This window comes from Colletes latitarsis, chromosome 10 (assembly GCF_051014445.1).
Source record: "Colletes latitarsis isolate SP2378_abdomen chromosome 10, iyColLati1, whole genome shotgun sequence".
Lineage (NCBI taxonomy): Eukaryota > Metazoa > Arthropoda > Insecta > Hymenoptera > Colletidae > Colletes > Colletes latitarsis.
In genome coordinates this window covers 12410715-12434648 of record NC_135143.1, presented here as the reverse complement: position 1 = coordinate 12434648, position 23934 = coordinate 12410715, and the positions used below count along the sequence as shown (strand labels likewise).

Here is a 23934-nt window from a genome sequence, read left to right as displayed (position 1 = left end):
TTACAGAAAAAGACACTTTGACAACCGTGACTGCTTCTGTCTAACAAATTTTTCTCTACTTCGATGACCCGTCATACAATCTGCGTTATTTTAGTTTGAAAAAAGCACTTTGAAGTACGTGTTAACGCATGCCTTAACTGGTATTAAAAAAATCGTGAATAGAGCCTGGATATCGCATGTCCAGGAGAGAGTAACCCCTCAAGGCAGACTAGGTTTCACAGGAATATTTAAATTACGCGACCCTTAATGCGGTCAGTTAATTACAGCGAGTCTCTCGCTAGAAACGACCAAGGAAAACCGTGCCTCTACAGTTTCGTTTCATTAAACTTTCCGACGTGCGCAAAGTAATCTTTCAGCAATCAAAGTTGCCTCGCGCTCCATGCTCCGGCGCCTCGATTCATCGACTTAACTTCGATATGCCACGTTTCTGGGACTCTGCGTCGCCCGCAGTTTCGACCAACCTCGAAATCCTCCCTCGACGGCGAGGACAAGGCTCCTGGAAACCTCGTTCCGAAATTACAGATGGAAATTGTAATACGCGGTGTTTCTCCGTTTCTCGAATTATTTTTAATTCGAACACTCGAAACGTAGAAAGTTTATCGCCTCTCCTCGAAGAGGAACGAATGCTTTGGTATATTAAAACCCACAAGGGTGCAATAAAGTTTCTCGAAAGAAGTAAATTCTATTAATTTTGTTTTCCAAAAATGTTGAGCCTGCTTCGGACGAATTAAATTCTATCAACTTTGTATTCCAAGTACAATTTTGTACTCCATGTTGGACTCGCGAAAGGGCGTCGAATTGAATTAAATTCTATTAATTTTGTGTTCCAACGATGCTGAATATGTTTCATATATAATGAGAATACGGTTTAGAATAAAGTTGGCTGGTTAAAAATACAATTAATTAATTAGTAAGAAAGCGAAACTACTTTTTGAACAACCCAATATAGAACAGGTGATCGAAGTAAAGAAAAAATTTGTTAGAAAGATGCAGTTACGGTTGGAATTATTTTTGAAAGAGAAACGTGGGGGAAATAGGAACTCGAAAATGAAACGAGCCATCGAGAAGCAAATTATGACGCGATGCAATGAGGAGGGAACGCCATTCGTCGCCGGTGAATAGCACACGCATTGTAAAAGGAACACACGCTCAATTTCCATATCAACCGCGCCATTCCCGGACGTCGAATTAATACAGATGCAAATGAATCGCGTTTCAACTATCATTTTCGAAACGATCGCGGCGACCTCGCCTACGCTGCGGCTAATGAAACCCGCGAGTAGACCTAACCCCGGACCGAAGCTTCTCCGATTTCCTCGTCTACTCTCGCGTACGGTGCGTGTGTCGAACGATTTTCAGCCGTAGACAGGGTGAAATTAACGGTTTCGTCGGGCCGCGTCGCGCAATATGATACCGTTATTTAGGACAGGCAGTTCCGGTTCAAGGCTTTAATCAAACTTTCCACCCGGTGTCTTCCTGGAAGGGCTCCGTAATCTGTCGAGTGTAACTAGCGCGTTCTTACCGCTGGAATGCGCGACACAGAGCACCAGGAACCCGCCAGAGCTCACAAAATCTTCTCTGCGCAAACTAATTTTGGTTACCAGCGATTGGAATGCCAAATACACTCGTAGAATATTTTTAAAGTTCAAAACAGGGCACTTTTCCCTAAAGAAGTTCAATTAAATCAATATTTTTAAATACGGAATCCAGAGAAATTCATATTATTATTGAACGAGAGTGTATTTCTTCATCTCAAGCACAATTTTAGTTTTTATTCTACAGAACAATGTGCTAGAACAGGATTTTTGTTTCAAAGTCATCGACGATTTTATACAATATTTTTTGTAAAGAAGAATCAACATTTTCAAAAACAAACAATCTGGAGTAATTCGTGTTACTATTAAGCAAGGGTGTATTTTTTTATCTCAAGCATAATTTTCTGTTATTTTTCATCCAACAAAAAAATGTGCAAGAACAGTAAAATTGATTTTCAAAGTCACTGACGACTTTAAATAAATTTGTAACTCATTTTGAATCCATATCTTTAGTCGTGCGTTTCAAGAGTATTGACAATATTTTTCGACCAAAAATATCGAAATTCATAGAATTTACAAGGAATCAACATTTTCAGAAGCAGAATCTAGAGAAATTCATATTATTATTAAACGAGGGTGTATTTCTTCATCTCAAGCGCAATTTTATTTTTTATTCTACAGAAAAATGTGCTAGAACAGGATTTTTGTTTCAAAGTCATCGACGATTTTATACAATATTTTTTGTAAAGAAAAATCAACATTTTCAAAAACAAACAATCTGGAGAAATTCGTATTACTATTAAACAAGGGTGTATTTTTTTATCCCAAGCATAATTTTCTGTTATTTTTCATCCAACAAAAAAATGTGCTAGAACAGTAAAATTGATTTTCAAAGTCGCTGACGATTTTAAATAAATTTGTAACTCATTTTGAATCCATATCTTTAGTCGTGCGTTTCAAGAGTATTGACAATATTTTTCGACCAAAAATATCGAAATTCATAGAATTTACAACGAATAAACATTTTTAGAAGCACAATCTAGAGAAATTCATATTATTATTGAACGAGGGTGTATTTCTTCATCTCAAGCACAATTTTAGTTTTTATTCTACAGAAAAATGTGCTAGAACAGGATTTTTGTTTCAAAGTCATCGACGATTTTATACAATATTTTTTGTAAAGAAAAATCAACATTTTCAAAAACAAACAATCTGGAGTAATTCGTGTTACTATTAAGCAAGGGTGTATTTTTTTATCTCAAGCATAATTTTCTGTTATTTTTCATCCAACAAAAAAATGTGCAAGAACAGTAAAATTGATTTTCAAAGTCACTGACGATTTTAAATAAATTTGTAACTCATTTTGAATCCATATCTTTAGTCGTGCGTTGCAAGAGTATTGACAATATTTTTCGACCAAAAATATTGAAATTCATAGAATTTACAACGAATCAACATTTTCAGAAGCACAATCTAGAGAAATTCATATTATTATTGAACGAGGGTGTATTTCTTCATCTCAAGCACAATTTTAGTGTTTATTCTACAGAAAAATGTGCTAGAAAAGGATTTTTGTTTCAAAGTCATCGACAATTTTATACAATATTTTTTGTAAAGAAAAATCAACATTTTCAAAAACAAACAATCTGGAGTAATTCGTGTTACTATTAAGCAAGGATGTATTTTTTTTATCCCAAGCATAATTTTCTGTTATTTTTCATCCAACAAAAAAATGTGCAAGAACAGTAAAATTGATTTTCAAAGTCACTGACGATTTTAAATGAATTTGTAACTCTTTTTAAATCCATATCTTTAGTCGTGCGTTTCAAGAGTATTGACAATATTTTTCGACCAAAAATATCGAAATTCATAGAATTTACAACGAATCAACATTTTCAGAAGCACAATCTAGAGAAATTCATATTATTATTGAACGAGGGTGTATTTCTTCATCTCAAGCACAATTTTAGTTTTTATTCTACAGAAAAATGTGCTAGAACAGGATTTTTGTTTCAAAGTCATCGACGATTTTATACAATATTTTTTGTAAAGAAGAATCAACATTTTCAAAAACAAAGAATCTGGAGTAATTCGTGTTACTATTAAACAAGGGTGTATTTTTTTTATCCCAAGCATAATTTTCTGTTATTTTTCATCCATCAAAAAAATGTGCAAGAACAGTAAAATTGATTATCAAAGTCACTGACGATTTTAAATAAATTTGTAACTCATTTTGAATCCATATCATTAGTCGTGCGTTTCAAGAGTATTGACAATATTTTTCGACCAAAAATATCGAAATTCATAGAATTTACAACGAATCAACATTTTCAGAAGCACAATCTAGAGAAATTCATATTATTATTGAACGAGAGTGTATTTCTTCATCTCAAGCACAATTTTAGTGTTTATTCTACAGAAAAATGTGCTAGAACAGGATTTTTGTTTCAAAGTCATCGACGATTTTATACAATATTTTTTGTAAAGAAGAATCAACATTTTCAAAAACAAAGAATCTGGAGTAATTCGTGTTACTATTAAACAAGGGTGTATTTTTTTTATCCCAAGCATAATTTTCTGTTATTTTTCATCCAACAAAAAAATGTGCTAGAACAGTAAAATTGATTTTCAAAGTCACTGACGATTTTAAATAAATTTGTAACTCATTTTGAATCCATATCATTAGTCGTGCGTTTCAAGAGTATTGACAATATTTTTCGACCAAAAATATCGAAATTCATTGAATTTACAACGAATCAACATTTTCAGAAGCACAATCTAGAGAAATTCATATTATTATTGAACGAGAGTGTATTTCTTCATCTCAAGCACAATTTTAGTGTTTATTCTACAGAAAAATGTGCTAGAACAAGATTTTTGTTTCAAAGTCATCGACGATTTTATACAATATTTTTTGTAAAGAAAAATCAACATTTTCAAAAACAAACAATCTGGAGTAATTCGTGTTACTATTAAACAAGGATGTATTTTTTTATCTCAAGCATAATTTTCTGTTATTTTTTATTCCACAAAAAGATGTGCTAGAACATTAATATATTTTTTCGAAGTCATCGACGATTTTAAATAAAACTTTTTGTTTCTCAATTCATATAAAATGAACATAAAATTATATACAATATTATAATCTCATACTATAATCGTCAATCATAATATAACCTCATATAAAAAAATGTAGAACTCTGTTTCTCAACTCATTTTGAATCCGTATCTTTAGTCGTACGTTTCAAGAGCATCCACAATTTGTTTCGTCCAAAAATATCGAAAATCATAGAATTTGCAACGAATCTCGCAATACCCAGCAACGATACTCAATCGAGTCACTTTCCCACGTTGAATTTTTAAGCTCACGAATTATCTAAGAGCTCATAACCTGTATTGAAGTTGGAAAAACACTATCCAGCGTTTCAGCGAAGCAATTAAAAGCGGTAAAGAATGTGTTTCGTTTGGCGTGTCGTATTCCCCTCGAGTAAGAATTAATGGATCCGCGTGTACGGCAGAAACTCGGTTTTTTCTTCTGTAACAATCGCACTCCGCGAGAACACGGTAATTTCCAGCGACGGCTTTCTTTCCTCGTCGGCTCATTTAAAAAAAAAAAAAAAAAAAAATCTGAACGAATTTCCACTGCGCGTTCGCGAATAGCGAGACCCGCGTAGAAACCCGGAAAGCACTCAACCTTGTTGGAACGTTCATTTGCGAATACTTCGGACATCCTTCATTTTATTAATTAAATAACAAAATCCTTGGAGCATCGTTCAAATAAATGACGCGCGGCCGCTGTCTGTTGACGAAACAATTTTCCGATTGCAAGTTTTTAATTAAAATATACCACCTCGAGGGCTCGCGGTGAAATTGTAAAATTGAATTCGACGAGATCTCGAAGAGATTTTTTTTTAATCGATACTTTCTTGCGTACGTTTTAAATTACACGTTCGTGTAATAATTTTAATTTAATTTCGTATTTATTCCGAAGGTGACATTAACGAAGTCGGCTAGCTGGTTTAACGTTAATGTTATATCGTTATTTATTTTGTCCACTAGCACATTGTTGTAGAATAATTGTACATGCTGCAGCGGGAAAGTGCAAATTGGCTCGAGGGCCAAAATGGGTTTGACGCATCCGTTTCAAAGGATGAACAGATATCACTGGAGCATAATTGTATTCTCTCTGCGATACGTTTACCTTTTTGATTTTTCAAATTGCAGGGAAAACAAAGGGAAACGTACCGTGCATTAACGTGAAAGGAATTCAAGTTGTGTTTTTTTTTAATTAAAATTGTTACGATAGACAGATTTCTGTCTGCGAAATTACGTCGTTTCGAAGAACGAAGTTTGAGTGGAAACATTAATTTTCGTTAGCCTTTGTAGGAAGTTGCAGACTGAGTATACTTAAATAAAGTGGAATATTTCCTTACGGATTGTAACAATTATATGTTTGCAGAAAATATTCTACAAACGAGAAACCATTTCAGTTCCAAACTACGTTAACGAAGTTAAGAATTAGACATACAAGTTTAACACACTAATTTCTAATAACAAAATCAGATGTACCGAATTTTACAAATTAGCAAATGTTTTAAAAAGGAACAAGCTACCAGATAAAATATAACTAAATTGTGAACTGTTAAATTGATATTTAAAGAATCATATCTTGTCTTCGATAAGAGATAAAAGGGTTTTACCACATGAAAGTGAAAAGGCGAAAGTACTCTTTCTCCTTGGTCAATAATTTATTTATTCACTTTCACACCTTCTTGCTCTTGTTTCAGTTCTCTTTTTCTTGGCATTAGGTAAGGGAGATACTTTCAGAATTATTTTGTAAGTATTATCAGCAAAATTAGTAGATCGTTGCACGTCTAATGTCTTCTCATCTTTTTCTCTATCCATCGTAGAAGTAAAATTTTGCTGATACCTTATTTCTTGGTCAATGTCTAAAAATATATTTCTATCCAGAGGATAAATTCCAGTATATTTGAAGCTACTAGTACGAATATGATTAAGCAAAATTTAGATTTGTAGTGTCCAATAATAGGGAACGATGATCTGTTCGGAACCGGGAGAGAACAAAGTCATAAAAAAAGTTCGTTTTATAAAAACCAGTGCACTATATATAAAAAATACAAAGGTAATTAAAAAAGTACTTACCAAAAGATAGAATAATATCATTCACGTGTTTCTTCATTACAAAAATTAAGAGGAATAGTAGTTTAGAATTTGTACGATGCACTTCTAATTAGACGCAACGATCAACTGATTTTTTTAACTGTGTATAACTTGATCATTGTTTATTCTATCCCTACTATTGTTTACGCGAAATAACGATCACATCGCACTTTAAAGGCACAGATTTTCTGACGTCGAGACACAATTGAGTCCTCTCACACTTGAGACGTCGAGGATGAAATAAAACGACGTTCGACGATTTTCCAGACGCCAGCCACAATAAGCAGTGTTTTCTAAACGCGTCGAGCAATTCACGTTCTCGAACGGAGGGTTTGAACAATCAAAAGACGAAACGGCGAGGTCGTTCGCCGCTTTAAGAATCGCGTCGACAATTGAAAATCGACGAAACAATGGCGATGCTTCTACCGAGGGTGTTTCTACGAGTTTCCTGCCATTAGGCGAGCCACGTCGCCATTAAGAAGCTCCGCGGAACAAGGCCAACGAGAGGAGTTTAGAGCATCGCAAACGATCGTTCCGCCGGTGGAAACCGAGTGGCTCGCGTCGAAACACAAAGCATTCTCAGCCGGATTCCTGAGAAAGCTTAGGCTTTAAGCGCGGAACGAAGGAGAGTGTCGGTGCACTCGGTGCTCTCGAATCCTCGAGATCAAAGCTTACCGGTGGATAATTTAACGTTGCACGCGTCGGAGCGGGAAAATTAAGCAACGTTCCTCGACTCCTCCTCGAGCCTCTTTCGTTGTTGAAAAATTCAGACGTCGAATCGACTCTAATTCCCGCGTTCGCGCGAACCGAATAAATTCACGGAATTAAAATGACGGTGCTTAACGATTCCTTACTAGGTTACGAGTACCTTTAATCGTGCACTGTTTCTTCCGGGCGAATCGATTCCCTCGTCCGTGAACGATAAATTCGAGGACTTTGCTACGGATGATTCATTAATATTACTGTCGTTACGAATTTATTGCCGGTCTTATTGTTCTCGCAATCTCGGGGGACACCGAGTCTCCATTAATTTACTGCTACGTCCGGTCGTTTCGATTTGTCGTCACCGCCTGACCCCCGGGCGTTCCCACTCCTAGCTCCTAATATTCGGACAACGAAAGTTTATTCGTTATTTATACCGTTTTTTGAATTTAAAGGGATTTAAACGGGTATTGCTACCTAGACTGACATTTTTTCGGCCTTTGCGATTTTTTTTTTTAAGGATAGGTAGGCTGTTTTGTATTGAGATTTTTCAGATATATTTATTCATCTTATGAGTGTGTACAGTATTTTTTTCGGCAAAAAATATTAAAAATTGTGGGAGTTATGAGTTCTTGTTTAAAAAAACGCATTTGTACTGGCTTCCATGATATTTCAAGATCTATATAGCAGATCGATTGACTTCTAATTTGGAGGGAATGTTCAGCAGACACGCTTTTACCGCTGGAACTAGAGATTTTAAAGAATATTGAGTTTTACAATCTTTTTTTTTTAATATGCTAAAGACAAAAGAAAGGTTAAGAAATAGAAATTTGAAACTCGAACCGCCATTCCTTTGTTTATCGGGATTTTGACTTCTCCCCAGTTCCTGCTATAACTACGCCCTTTCTAACGAAGATACTTTAACCCTCTCAGTTTTAGATTAGCGGATCGGCTGGAATCGTAGAAGCCAGTAGAGCACCTTTTTCCAGAAGAGCCATTAAACGAGAAGTTATAACTCCCACAATTTTTAATATTTTTCGATGAAAAAAATACTGTACATGCTTATAAGATGAATAAATAGATCTGTAAAATCTCAGTATAAACCAGCCTACCTACTATTAAAAAAAAAATCATAAATAAGGCCGAAAAAATATTGAGTTCTATCTAGACAGCAATACTCCCTTAGATCGAAACGGATTCGTTTCTTTCATTTTCGTGGCCTGAATTAACGAGGAAATTATTGTTCTTTTTGCAGTACACGGACTGGGAGCAAGTGAACAACGGCTATCTGAATCAGAAGATGATCGCTGACATAGTCGGTGACTACTTCTTCATCTGCCCGTCGATACACTTCGCCCAGCTGTTCGCGGATCGCGGCATGAAGGTCTATTACTACTTTTTCACGCAGGTAAGCAGTCGAAGACAATTGTGCAAGTTGGCTACTTTTTATTTTTTACTAGCGTGTCTTGGACCTTTAAAAATGCCCCACGACGCTGGTTACTGTTAAGAGTGTCTTCTACTGTAAAACGCATATTTTTTTGTCTTCTTTGGTATTTTTTTATAAAGGAACTAGGCAACTTCTTGCATTGGCGTTTCTCATATATATTTGTCACTCTTTAAATAATATTTACAAATTTTTATAACGAGAAACAGTCAAAATTAGTGGTAGTAACTCGTACTCACGTCGACACAAGGAATAACATTTTTTATTTCATCCAAAAGTCGATAAAAAATAACGAAAAAAAGATATTTGTACCTTGGAATGTTGAAGAACATATATGGAAAGTGGTGAAAAGCTTCATCGAACCCTAATGCTGTAAAAAAATTGTAAGATATTTTACACGAGTCTTCCCCACTTAAACATGTACTTCTTTAAAAAAAATGCAAAAAATAAATCGAATTTTTTGGCGGTTTACAGTAAAAGACCAGTCTTAATGTGCCCCCACTAGTCGAGGATTAAACTAACGGAAAAAGGATTGAAATTAGTCGCGCGTCGGGGACGCGTCGCGTGAAACGAGATCGATAGTTCGCCCCGTTACGTTACAGCCCTGCCAACGCGACCGTAGCCTGACTTTACGCGGCACGAAAGTAGTCACGTGACGAACGAGAGTGATAACGCGGCTCGTGATTCTTTTCCCTCCCCCAATTTAAGCCGTTATCAGTGCCAGCTGGGAATCGACTCCTCGATGAATACATTATTCAATCGCGTTTCCTCAATTTATTTCCGAAACGCAAACACCCCGACAGGGTCAATGGGTCGCGTGACTTCCGTCTTGGAAACGTATTTAACTCGTCCATAGTACGACCAGAATTGAATTTTCTACGAGATTTTAGCCTCAGACGATCGAATCTACTATTCGATTTAACGATTAGAATTAGAATTGGCGAACCGATAAATTTATTGGTTTTTCCTTTCTATTGTCGCGTTATCGATTTTTTTCTTTGTCGAAGGTACGCCGAAAAAACCCAGCAATTGATTCGATACTGGCGAGGAGCTTCTAAGAGCTCCTTTTATACTTGAATAAAGGTCGGTCAGATATTACGGAAGATTTTCCTGTTAAACTTCTTCTATCTTTATTGCAGCATTTTGTCCCGCGAGACTACTGTCGTGGTAAAGAAAGTATCGTACACGGCGACTGGGAGCTCCGTTTTGTGAGAAAATTTTATGCCGCGAGTAGTATTGCTCGATAATGTATCAGCCCGGACCAGTAGTAAGGGTCAACCATTTGTCGGACATGATTAAAAATCCTCAATAAAAAGAAACGTGTGTTTTATTTTTTTTTTACGTTAAAATAGGAATATAACGACAGATATTAAATGAATATTATCGTCTTAAAATTTGAGAAAGTACCTTATTTACAGAAAATGTAAAAATTATACAACCCCGAAAGAAACGAGTAATAATTGTCACCGTCTTCCCTGTTCGTTTTTACTGTTTCTGGCACCGAAGTGCGTTTTATAGGAGCGTAAAAATTGCTTAAAGTTATTAGACTTTCATCGTTTCATTTCTCTTGTAGAAAGAGGACCGTAATTTCCTTGTTCCTCAACGGTTAAACCTTTTTGCGGGACATCTCGGTTCCAATGTAGCTTCTTCAGCCCTCCCTCGAGTTTATCACGAAATTTCTCGATATATATTCTCGCAGCGAAGTTATAAAAGTGAGTATATACGGGCCGCTCATGAGAGCTCTTTAACTTTCATCGCCTCTTTAACTCGAGAGGACATTAGAGTTCCACAATTTATGTAGCGTACGAGTGGAACGTTACGAGACCCGCGAACCAAGAAATATCCAACCTCGGGAGTCGAGGATTGAACCTAGAATAAATATTACGGGCAGACTCTAACTCCGTACAATTTTCAAAATGTTTTAATCCGAAGTTGGCCCAAATTTCTCGCATTAATCGCTTTTCCTACCCCCCGTTCCACTTTTCGTGATCTTTCGAGGGCTTACTGTAATCCTCGTTGTTCGAAGGTGGTCATTATTAATATTCGAAAGAAAAATCATTAAAACTGGCGCTCAATTTTTCTTACGAGACGCCTTTAATAAATAGGGAATTTTTAATACGAAGTTTCGGAGTACCTTGACATTTTTTAATCTTTGCAATTTTAATATCGTCATTAGCTTGAAAGATATTTCGTAATATAGTAGTTTATGACAAGTGTGATATTATTAACCCCTTGACGTACGATTTAATGTAATTTTTCAAACGTGTACTACTTAATTTTGTTTAAATTTGTTCGTACAAGGAATGGCCACGAAAAAGAATAGATTTCTTGATTTTAATATATAAAACTTGACAACCATTGAGTAGCCTCATGACTGACATTAAGAATTGGGTCAGACATGTGGCGTCGCCTCCCATGCTCGCCACTAGAGGGGTCGCGCTCTCACAAGCGCTCGACCGACCCCTCGGTTGCCATATACAGGATGTTCGGCCACCCCTGGGAAAAATTTTAACGGGGGATTCTAGAGGCCAAAATAAGACGAAAATCAAGAATACCAATTTCTTGATTGAGGCTTCGTTAAAAAGTTATTAATAATTAAATTCAAAAATTTCAAATTGTTCTGGAAAAATTATTTTCGGTTGTGGGGGTCAGTTACAATCATTTTTGGTGAATACACATACTACCGAAATCCTATTCACTTTCGAGAAAAAAATTCGAGTAAGTGCTGAAAGTTTTGGGTGAAAAAAAAGACTTTCGAATCGTCTTGGAAAAATTATTTTTAGTTGTAGGGGTCAATTGCAAGCATTTTTGGTCAACAGACATACCCTCGAAATCCTACTCAGTTTCGAGAAAAAAATTCATTACCGAAAATTTCATGTCTGACCATAGCGTTGATATGTTTCACTGAAATTTCATACGTATCTTTAAAACATCATAACTTCTGAACGGATTGGACGATTTTAATGTTTAAAAAAGCAAACTACGCGTATTTTGGTGGAGCATATGTATAAATCGCAAAAATATCCGAAAAGTTGATCCTTGACCCCGCAAAATGAGAAAAACTCCATAAAAATGGTCCAATTTTCAAACAGCCATAACTCCTGCAATAGTGAATATATTTCAATGAAACTTTTTTCTGAAGCAGAGCTCATGGGTACCTACAAAAAAGTATTAGACAACTTTTCTGTAGAGTGTCAAACAAATTTATTAAAAATGAGAAACGAATTTTTAAGAAAAACCACCAGGGGGTAGGTGCCTAAATTTTTTGGCGAAATTGAAAAGTTTCAAATCGTTCTGGAAAAATTATTTTTGATTGCAGTGATCAATTATAATCATTTTTTATGAATAGTCATACTCCCGAAATCTTACCCACTTTCGAGAAAAAAATTCCGTATTAGCGGAACTTTAAACGTTAATAACTTCTTAACGAAGCCACTATCAACAAATTGCTATTCTTGATATTCGTCTTATTTTGGCCTCTAGAATCTCCCATTAAAATTTTCCCAGGGGTGGCCAAACACGTTATTGTTGAGGGGTTAAAATATCTGGCTAACTATGGACGATATTAAAAAACATTTCGTATAAAAGTTGTACAGTTTTGGAGTCTAAATAATCCTACGTGATTAAATTTTCCCGACAGGGTGCGTAGAGGTCGAAGGTCAACCTCGTTTCCTTAAATGGAATTATTTTCTAACGTGTCATTTTGAGGATAATCGAGTGGGTGGTGGATCCTGCACAAAGTAGTACGCGATCTACTGTTTCTAGCGTCCCTCGACGCCCTCAGAAATGGGGTTGTTTCACTTTCGTGGGCCGATCTCGGCCCGTTTCACGCGCAGCTGTCGAATAACTGGAACGTGAAACGCGCGTAAGCGGAATCCCGAGGCCTCGAGTAATTAGCGAAGGAGGTAATTTATCAGGGCGCGGCGGTGGAAGCAAAGGAGGATGTCATTACTCATGCGCGCCGGCCGTAATCTTAATAACGGTTTCGCTCGGCGGTTAAAGCAACCCCCTTGACGCGCGACCCGTCCTACCCCATCTTCGGGCCTTCCTTCTTCCGTCACGCCTAGCAAACTCCTTTTCCGTTTCGAGCCCGCTAATCTCCGCGCTTCTGCTTTTACTCCCCCCCGCGACAAATTCCTTTGGAATCCCCGACCTATCCCACCACCCATGATCCAAAATTAAGGGTGTCTTCGTGGTGTGAACTGTGTTTTTTTAAACTTTTTTAAGGGGTGAAACCACCGTGACGGCTGAAAAATAAGGCAATTTTCACGAATTTTTTGGGCGTAACTGTGAACATTTTTCTGATAAATGTTTAGTACTTTCGAAAGTACGTTTCTTTAGCTGCCTCTTGTAAAAATTTCGTATGAAAATATGAATTATTATGGGCATAATTGGAACCAGCGCGAGAGGCTTAACAAATTTGTGAGAAACGAGCGGATGTGTGATTTTTCACTGCAAGTTGCGAAACAAGAAATCGTGCAATTTTCTTAAACTATAAAACAGCAGCTTCGGTTGCACGTACGGATTTTTTGAAGTAATTATTTATTATAAAATGGTGGAACTTCTTCTGTGAAGGATCTCAAAAAACTGTGACAAACTCAATATTTTTTTTAACGTCACGTCGAGACTAATTATTCTACTTTTGTAGTCAAATTTACAGGGTTTATTTGTACATATTTCTGTGACATTTCAAAATTTTTTGGGCGAAAAAAAGTTAAAATTGGTGGCACTGCGTACTGTCAAACACAGTCGCTTTGCAATGTCCATGATTCCCCAGCTATTCTATATGTTTGAAAAACCGTGATAGATTCTTAATTAGTATGAGTTTGACCATAGCTGGTACCAGAACAAAAGCTCAATGATTAAAAAAATGACCACACTTTGAAGTTAGATTAACGAATCTTTCATGCACCTAAAAGAATGAAAAAATAACTATTTTGTGATTTTGGTAGGGGGGCTGTATCGAGCGAAAAGTGGGGTAAAATCAGCCAGGAATCTCCCCGTCCATCCGGCGTTAATAATTTGTTTCTTAAAACGTTGCCGTACCCGTCCACTGATTAATCTTTCGCTCATAAATAATGACACGATTAAGCGGTCGCCAATTACTTTTTCCAGTACGTTAACGCTTACGTTGATGGTTGATTGTGAAATGGCGTGACGGGGTTTCTTCGTATTCGCTGACGAACGTTGTGAAAACTCGGCGAACCGTATCTGGAAAATTGAGCTCCGTCAGGAAATAAAAGTCCCCCTCTCCCCATCTAGATAATTTTGATTGGTCACAGAAATCCGTAATAATCGCGCGCAGAAGGTCACTGGGTGAATGAATAATAGCTGTCGGTAATTCCTGTGTCGGTACGACTGGGGCTTGCCCCGTATTCGCCTAACTATCGCGTGTCGCTTGTTCTCCGGTTCTGACAATCGTTCAAGTGCTATCCCTGTCACTTGAAATACACGGAATGACAACCGTGACGCGAAACGTGGAAACAAACGAGGAAATTTTTTGTTCGAATCGAAACAATAATACGTTACATTGGTTCCATTAGCAAAATATTGAAACAAGATACACTGTTATTCGTATAAAAGTTGTCTATTCGTTTAATTAACCCTTTGACTTCTCTTCGATCACTTACTACTAACTCAAGCACTGTCTCGCGAAATAAATAGTAAATACTCCAAGCAAACATATCTGTTTTTACATTCTTGGCTGGTGAATTTTGTTCTATACAGGGTGTTCGACCACCCCTCAGAAAAACTTTAATGGGAGATTCTAATAGTTCTCGCCACAGATGAGCTATACGAGCAGATCTTACACCTTATGGACTTTCAGAAATGCTTCTCTAAAATTCATGCAAATCTTTAAAATGTTATAACTTCCGAACGAATTGGACGATTTTAATGTTCAAAAAGCCAAACGCCGCGTATTTTAGTGTAGAATATGTAGCAATTATAAAAACATTCGAAAAGTTGATCCTTGGCTCTGCAAAATGAGAAAAACCCCAGAAAAATAGTCCAATTTTCAAACAGCCATAATTCCTACAATAGTGAATATATTTCAATGAAACTTTTTTCTGAAGTAGAGCTTATGGGTACCTACAAAAAAGTATTAGACAACTTTTCTGTAGGGCGTCAAATAAAATTACTAAAAATGAAAAAGGAATTTTTAAGAAAAATCGACAGGGGGTAGGTGCCTAAATTTTTCGACGAAAAAAAAAATTTTTAATTAATTCTAAAAAAATTATTTTCGGTTCCGGGAACCAATTGCAATCATTTTTGGTCAACAGACATACCCCCGAAATCCTACTCAGTTTTGAGAAAAAAATTCTTTACCTAAAATATAATTTCTGGCCAGAAATGTTTGCCCGAATTTTCATGCGAATCTTTAAAACGTCATAACTTTTGAACGGATTGGACGATTTTAATGTTTAAAAAAGCAAACTACGCGTATTTTGATGGGGAATATTTACACATCGCAAAAAATATTCGAAAAGTTGATCCTTGGCTCTGAAAAATGAGAAAAACCCCAGAAAAATAGTCCAATTTTCAAACAGCCATAATTCCTACAATAGTGAATATATTTCAATGAAACTTTTTCCTGCAGTAGAGCTTACGAGTACCTACAAAAAAGTATTAAACAACTTTTCTGTAGGGCGTCAAACAAAATTATTAAAAATGAAAAACTAATTTTTAAGAAAAATCGACAGGGGGTAGGTGCCTAAATTTTTCGACGAAAAAAAAAATTTTCGAATCGATCTAAAAAAATTATTTTCAGTTGCGGGGGTCAAATATAATTATTTTTGGTGAATAGACATACCCCCGAAATCCTACGCAGTTTCGAGAAAAAAATTCAGGAAGGTGAACTTTATCGTCAAAATTAAAAAATTCGAAATCGTTCTGGAAAAATTAATTTTTAGTTTCAGGGGTCAATTACAATCATTTTTGGTGAGACAAATTCGAAACTGTGTGAACATTAATAACTTTTCAATGAAGCCTCGATCAACAAATTAGTATTCTTGATTTTCGTCTTATTTTGGCTTCTAGAATCTTCTGTTAAAATTTTTCCCAGAGATGGCCGAACACCCTGTATAATCGCTTTAAAACAATAATATCGTTGCATTGTGTTAGATGGCGCATCCAAGTTCTTTGCTGGATGTAAATAATTTGTAAATAATTTTTTCTCATCGACATAGATCCTAAAATGGCTGATTTAAGAATACTTTGAAACGATCGCTTAAAAATGATGTTAATTCCTTTTTCTCGTGTTTATAAATCGTAAACTGAAATTATCAAGCTTCCTGTTCGAAGAGATCCGGCGTTTTGGCCCAGCGTGCGTCGTTTTCGGTCCCTTGGGCGGCCATATTGTTGTTTCCCGGAACTCTTAATTAAAAAGAACGAGGCCCTGCCGCCCGTTACCCGATGCCAACTACGCCGACGCTATAGAGAAAACTCATTCCTCGGGGCTGGGCTTAGGTTTAGCACCACTCTCGCGTCTCCTTGATCCCGTTTGTCTTCCTCTGAGCGAACACTCGTTACTCCAGGTTCAGTTTTTGCCGACGAACGACACCGTTAAGTTCCATTCTCCTCGAAACCGGATCGCGCTGTCCACTTACCGGGATTTCAGGACCCAGGGCAATTATCGTTCTACTTAGAACTTCCGTCCAGCGAGACACGGAAATCGACTCAGCGTCCGCCCCTAACCTTGGACCCAGTGAACTCTGTTTTTTCGTTGGAACAAGTAACAAGATCTCGTTTCTCTCCGGGCGATTCTTCGATCGGCGATTCATTCGAAACTGGGTTTTCAGATTTTAGTCTGTCAAGAATCGATTCCGAGGATATCGAGGAGCGAACATACGACTTCGTTAGTTTCGTTCCTCGTGGTTCCTCGACCAGCTATAACCCCTGAAATTTCTGGAAATGCGGTTCTGTGTTCATTAGGCGAGAAGTCGTCACTCTCGCCGCGCGCTACGAATATCCCAATTCGGGGTTCATTTACGAACGCGAAACACGAACACGAATATATCGGCTTGTCCGGAAAGTTCGCGGTGAATTCCAAAGGCAGCGTTTCAATTCGCCAAAACTAATGAAACCCGATGAAAACGCACGATGTTTGCCGTGTACTCCGACCGACCATCGTTTCACGCCTCCGAGAACGGAAACATCGTAATTGAACAATTTTTCTGGGCGCTGTACACGTTCGAAGTTCGTTTTCTATACGCGATACTTTTCTTTATGACAGAATTTATACGAAGCGCGATATGAGTTAACAAAATAAATTTAAACGTAACGATTTTTGATTAAAAAATAATCGCGAGACGTGTGACTATTGATTAACCCCTTGACGTACGATTTAATGTAATTTTTCAAACATATAGTATTTAATTTTGTACAAATTTGTGTGTATAAGGAGTGGGCACGAAAGAGAATTTGTTTTAATTTATAAGACTCGATAATCAGTGAGTAGATTCATGATTGTGTAAACAGATAGATGATTAATGAATGAAATAATAAGAAATGAAAATATCGAAGGAAACTTGATTGAATTCCAAGAGCGTGGTCCAGGTGAAAATGGAGATTCTAAAATACATCAATTATTTGGGAATGTTACCCAATTGGAGAATCATTAATCGTTCATCGTCGATCAAACTTGACCGAATTTAGGAGCTTCGAACGACGAAATTGAAACGTTGCGTTTGGTCCCGTTGCTAATAACGTTAAAAATCGTTGAAAAAACCTGTCCAGAGTAGGGATACCGGTAGGTGGAAACAATAGCCCTCACATGGTGGGTGAAAAACGAGGATGCGACCGTAGGTTTGGTACGCTTAAATTCCCAGCCGTGAGAAGGAAAAAGCTTTTCTCGCGAAAAGAGGAAACTGTGAACGCGCTACTGCCATTATGACAGCCTTCCGTGTTCAGTAAACGTCGTTAATTTTAACGATCCTTAAAATTACAAAGGCAACGAGATGGAGAGGTGGGGTCGAGGATCGTCCAGAGGGAAGCCCAGGGGCGAGCGTAATGATATGACGATCGATAATGCCCAACGGAACTCGATAGTCGATCGGAATTTCGTTACGTTGGCTTAATAAACGTGTATCGAACGGTGTCTCTTAATTAACTTGGCAATTTTCCAAGGTATACTCTATTAACGTGGCATGGTACACATTTTTCCGTCTGACCCAGAAATTGCCCAGCGATTGAAAATTCCCCACGATGCCCGGGGTCCTCTTAAAACATCATTACCATCCGGATTTATGTATTTCGGGCAAACAAAACCGAGCCCACGGCACTCGAGATTCCTCTAAATTCGCCATTTTGCGTTTTTTGCATCACGTCGATCCTAAATAAATTTTCTCGCTGTCTGTTTCAACGCTAATTATGAATTATTGGTTCTCATTTAATTATATTCGCGATGCCTGACGTATAATTGAGCTATACTACTTAATGGAAGTAATTAATACAAAATATAAATTTGGATAGTTGGATTATAGCAAATTTGATGTTTTCCTTGTATAAGAGCTCTGATGTCGCAGTTAGTAACGATTTAAATTTTTTAAGGTAATCAGTAAGTGATACAACTCAGCCATAAATCTGACATCGCCAATACTTTTGTAGACGATTGCCCAAAAGTGTATAATTTGTAAAAATTCGAATTTTTGCACGAATTTCTGACATATTGAGCTATACCACTTACAGTAAATAATTTATGTGAAATATAAATTTGAGTAATTCGATTATAGTAAATTTGATGTTTCCTTTAAATAAGAGCTCTGATGTCCTAGTTAGTAACGATTTAAATTTTTCAAGGTAACTAGCAAGTGAAACAACTCAGCCATACATCAGACATCGCCAATATTTTCACAAACGACCAAAAGTCTACACTTCGTAAAAGTTCCTCGCTGTGAAAGAACCCACGAACCGGGAAATGAAGTCTAAAATTTTAATTCGTTATTCGGGGGGTATAAAATTCGTCCGACTTCGTGGTCCTCGAGTTTTCATCCGGCGACGGTTGTTTTATTTGGTCATGGACCGAGAGAAACGTTGAATCCACCGCAAAAAGGTGCAATTCCGCAGGAATTAACCCCGTTTTGGTCCCTTTTCTTCCTCAAGGACAACCCTCTCTGAATGCAACATTTAATCGCGTATAACCGGGACACTCGGCATCCGGGGCTAAGTAACATCTTTTTCGCGGCGTTTCCTTTCAACCGATGCTTTCCCCGACGTACCATCCGTAACATTCTCGACGATCCAACACCCTCCGTGCCGTGCACCCTTCTTTTTCCATCCACGTTTTGATGTGGAATGAATGGCCCTCATTCGTTCGCCCGGCGAAAAATCATGAAACGCGATCAACCTTGGTCGATAATGAATCTCGCGTGTTTTTCGTCGGCATGAAAGGATCCAAAGGCGAGCACGAGGGTGAAAAGAAGCTTTCAGCCCTCGGTGGAAGCGCTAACTGAGACCCCCTCCCCTCTCTCCTCGGACCGTCCAGGATCTCGTTTCCATTAATTCCTTTGCACAATCGGACAGCACCGGCCGGACGATTCACTCCTTAATGAATCGGCGAAACGGCCGGGAGTTTATTCACGCTCCCAATTATTTTTCAAACACGGAGGAGGACGGATGGAGGGGAAAAAGAAATGCACGATTCGAGGGTCCAGGGGCGGTTGACGATCAGATAAATTGGAGCAGCCCGCCTGTGGCTTTGTTACGACGACCGGATTCAATTAAAAGCCGAGACACCAAGTCTCCCGCCAATTATCGAGGAACAGGAACGAAGTGGGACAGAAATTGTTCCAGTAGGACGGTGTTTGCCACCGTTTCGCGTTTCAAACGACCATCGTGCGTTTTTGATTCGTCGAAAGGAAACCAAAATGTCTCATCGAAAATTTTGGTCGGTCTGGTATATACACTCCTGGGAAAAATTTTAATAGGGGATTCTAGAGGCCGAAATAAAACGAAAATCAAGAATACCGATTTGTCGATGGAGGCTTCGTTAAAAAGTTATTAACGTTTAAAGTTTCACCAGTACTGAATTTTTTTCTCAAAAATGCCCAGGATTTCGGGGGTATGTCTATTCACCGAAAATGATTGCAATTGACCCCCGCAACCGAGAATAATTTTTCCAGAACAATTTGAAATTTTTTAATTTAATTGTTAATAACTTTTTAACGAGGGCTTAGTCAAGAAATTGTTATTCTTGATTTTCGACTTATTTTGGCTTCTAGAATCTCCCATTAAAATTTTTCCCAGGGATGGCCGAACACCCTGTATAAAATGAAAATGTTTCTCGAGTCAGAATTTTTTTATAGAGCAATTATCGTCAAATATTGCCTGATCCAAAACTGTGTCCAAATTTGAGAACAGATGAAGAAGTCGTTTTGCGTTTTAAACGATTATCGTACGATTTTTGTTCGACGAAAGAAAACTAAAATATCGCCCAAAAATTTGGGTCGATCTTGTATATAAAATGAAAATGTTTCTCGAGTCTCAGAATATTATTCGCGATGGTATAGAGTTCTATAAAGTAATTATTAGACTGTGGATGTTTATGCAAATGCATATGTTTCTAGAAAATGGATGAAACAGTGAAACGTAAATAGAAGATTGTTTCATCGCTAGAGGTCCTTGAAAATATAGTTTTTATTTTGCAGATGGCACATGTTTTGCATACTTTTTATAAAAACACATCTCGAAACACACTGCATACATCATAAACGTTTATTGCATCTATTTTCATAAAATTAATGCTCACATGGGCTTCCGAACGTCTATTTCAGTCTACTAATTCAACATTTGTATACGATGCTCATGGCAGAAATGACAACATAGCTCATCAACATCCATCTCGTGTTTACCCATAGTAAATCATTCAACACATTCAGTGAATCATTTCACATTAATGGTAACAGTTCATAGATGCTACGAAATGTATTAGTCAGTAATTCTGAAGTATTCTTGGCAGATAGGTTCTACGGAAACGAATTTTATCAGATTGTTAAAGAACCCAAAACAATCAAAGCATGCTACTTCAGTAAATTCAAATATGCCCCAATCACAGCTTATAAATTGACTTTAAACGATAAATGCCGTCAACTAACTCTCGACAATATCGAAAAAATACTCGTCACATATTGTGTAATAATTTAAATTATTAAGTAACAAAATTATCGTCGAATATTGTCCGATCTAAGACTGTCCAAGTTTGAGAACGGATGAAGAAGCTGCGAGCGATAAATAACGATGTTTCCCCTTCGTTTGGGCTTCCCTGGGAAAAATCGCACTTTCAACTTTAACGTTCTCCCGCATCAAGTTCCACGGAAGGATGTTCGCCAACTTCCTTCTTTGTGAAGTGTTGTAAGGGGGCGGGTTTCGCGGGGGTGGTCGCGAGTAATCCAACTTTTTCAGACGCGGCTTAAAACTTGGCGGCGCGATCATTTACGAAACGTCGGGGAAAGAATTTATTTAACCCCGCCGGAATGCGGTCAATTGAAAACGCGATGCTTCTTCTTTGCTGAAAGAAGGGATGGGATTTGATAAATCCGACTGGGTTACGACTATCCTTCGCGGCTGGACACCTTGAACGATGCTTTTGGATCCAATTCTTCGGCGTCACGGACATTCTTAACAAACTTTCTTAATCTCCAATCATTTTCCTTTCTTTCCCACGGAAACACCCCTGTCTCCAAGTTCATCGAGATTCGATTCCGGAATTATTAAGGATTTTAACACTGGAACTACCGAACTGATCAAAATGGCCCATTCGTAATTTCTAATAAAATTTTACCCGTGGTTTTCTATAAGAGAATGAATGAACATTTACTTCCATTGCATCATACATTTCTTCAAATATCTATCGCTTTAATTTTTATAATTATGTAATTCAAAAGTTTTCCCCGCAGACAGGGTGAATTTAAAACAATTCTTTCCATTTTACCTGGTAAATGACAGTAACTTTATTTTATTTTTTATTTATTAAAAGTTAATCATATCACTGTCTACTGATTCTATAGAAACAATAGGAAAGAGTTCGATGCAGAAAGTCGGGTTCGACGTCGATGATTTTCCAAATTTTCAATCGTTTTCGCGTAAAGAAAAGAGACACCGAGCGAGATTAATTCCACGGGGAGACGTTTGCCCGTTTAAACGCGACCGCTGAACGTCCACGTGTTCGCACACATTACGGAACTCGACGCGAAAGTTAAACAATATGCCGCGCGCGATGTGTAAAATTAATCCATTTCGCGTCGACCGCGAATTAAACACGGAACCAACTTATTCTCGAAAGTTGGAAACTGAATTGCATTTCCCTCCGGATCCTGAAGCGTTCTTAATTCAAGGTGAATGATTCACTGGTACCGCTGGCAAGTTTCAGCCATGTTTGGTGAATAAAGACGTCGATCTATTCCAAATCGCTGTTTAATTTTTCAACTCGTCGCTCCGGCTTTTAAAAATAAACAGCGGACCGACTCGATGGGGAAAATTGCTGCTAAAATTAAAGCTTGCTATTTCTGATAATATAAATAAATTACAAGCTCCATCCATAAGGTACAATGCTAATACAATCTTAACTCTATCTCTAATAACGATTTTTAACTCTTACAAGTAGTTTTCGTTCCTGCGTAAGTTTCCAGAGTTCCTTTTTTTTTCACAGTAATTCATATTTTATTCCACGTCTCTCCTCGTAAGGAAACGTAATTTGATTGCGTTTGGCCAAAGTCTGCCTCGGCGTGCGAAAGATCGATAAAAAGTGAGCGTCACGGTGCTCGCGAAATAAAAGTCCATCGTTGACGTCACGATTACCTACGGCCATCTTCTTTCGGACTGGTTAGCGCAGTCGAAGCTATATTTTTATAAAACGCCCGCCCCCTCCTGTTAGCGTCAATTACGGGAGCGGCGATAATTTCGTTCGACCTCGGGTTTGATTGAAATAAATTTAACCGAGGCTGCTCCGGTTTCGGCCATCCGATCCGATTGCGTCGCTTTTCACAGACGTGTCCTTATACATTCGTCGGTACGTCGTATTATACAGAGGCTTCACAGTTATTTTCGACGGATTCGAGTGGAGTTTAAGAATACACCCAAAGAACTGAATCAATAAATGGCCCCGTTGATAAGGCGACCTCCGCTGGAATACTATGAACGCGTCGTTCCCAATCCTCTTCCCACCCCCCTTCCGTCAATTTTCAATAGAACGTCGTCGCGAAATAAATGATATTCGCAGAGATTGAATTAACAGCACTGGTATCGAGTTTCGTTCGACTGATTATGCTCTTTTACGTTTTTTTTTTCGGTACCCGGTCGAACTACAACGGTTTGAACATGTTTCACGCCGCTCGATGAAGTTTGGAAAGATTTGTGCCAGCTTGATTCCAGTTTAGATCGATTGGAATCAGTTTCATGCGTGTTCGGTACGAGTGGAACGAGTTTAAACAGAATTACTTCCACTCTCGACCGGTTCAAGTTGGTTTGATCGAATTTAAATAAACTTAGTTCTAATATAAACCGGTTGGAACCAGTTTCGTGTGTGTTTGGTAAAAGTAGAACGAATTTAAACAGACTTACTTCCATTCTCGACCGGTCCAAGTTGGTTTGAACCAATTTCAACGCCGCTCGGTGGAGTTTGGAAAGATTTGCGCAAGCTTGATTCCAGTTTGTACCGGTTTAAACCAGTTTTGCGCGTGTTCGATACGAGTGGAACGAATTTAAACAGATTTACTTTCACTCTCGACCTGTTCAAACCGGTTTGGACGAATTTAAACAAACTTGCTTCTAATATAAACCGGTGGAATTAGTTTCTCTCTGTTCACTACACCGAACGGTCTATCTAACTCGGTTTAACCCGGTTTGACTCGGTTTGAATCTATTTAGTTCTGCCAAATAAAGCCAAAAGGAAATAGGTAAACAGGCAGGAAATCAGAAAATCAATAATTTTTCAAATTATTACAGGAAACGAGCGTATTAGGACTTGTAAATTTTTAATAAAGTGGGGGGAATTAAACTGGAGAGATCTGTTTTTTACGGAGAAGCTGTTATCGAGCTGTATAAATTATCTAGGAATAAGAGTAACGACCAACACCC

At 37.7% G+C, this 23934-nt stretch overlaps 1 protein-coding gene across 1 annotated transcript in view; it reads left to right on the top strand.

The window, feature by feature from the left end:
- Ache-2 (acetylcholinesterase 2) overlaps positions 1–23934 on the top strand; it is a 147859-nt gene that overhangs the window by 102690 nt on the left and 21235 nt on the right. Inside the window, exon 3 of the mRNA XM_076776229.1 lies at positions 8674–8826. Coding sequence (XP_076632344.1) covers positions 8674–8826 — 153 coding nt within the window. The remainder of the gene's footprint in view (positions 1–8673; positions 8827–23934) is intronic.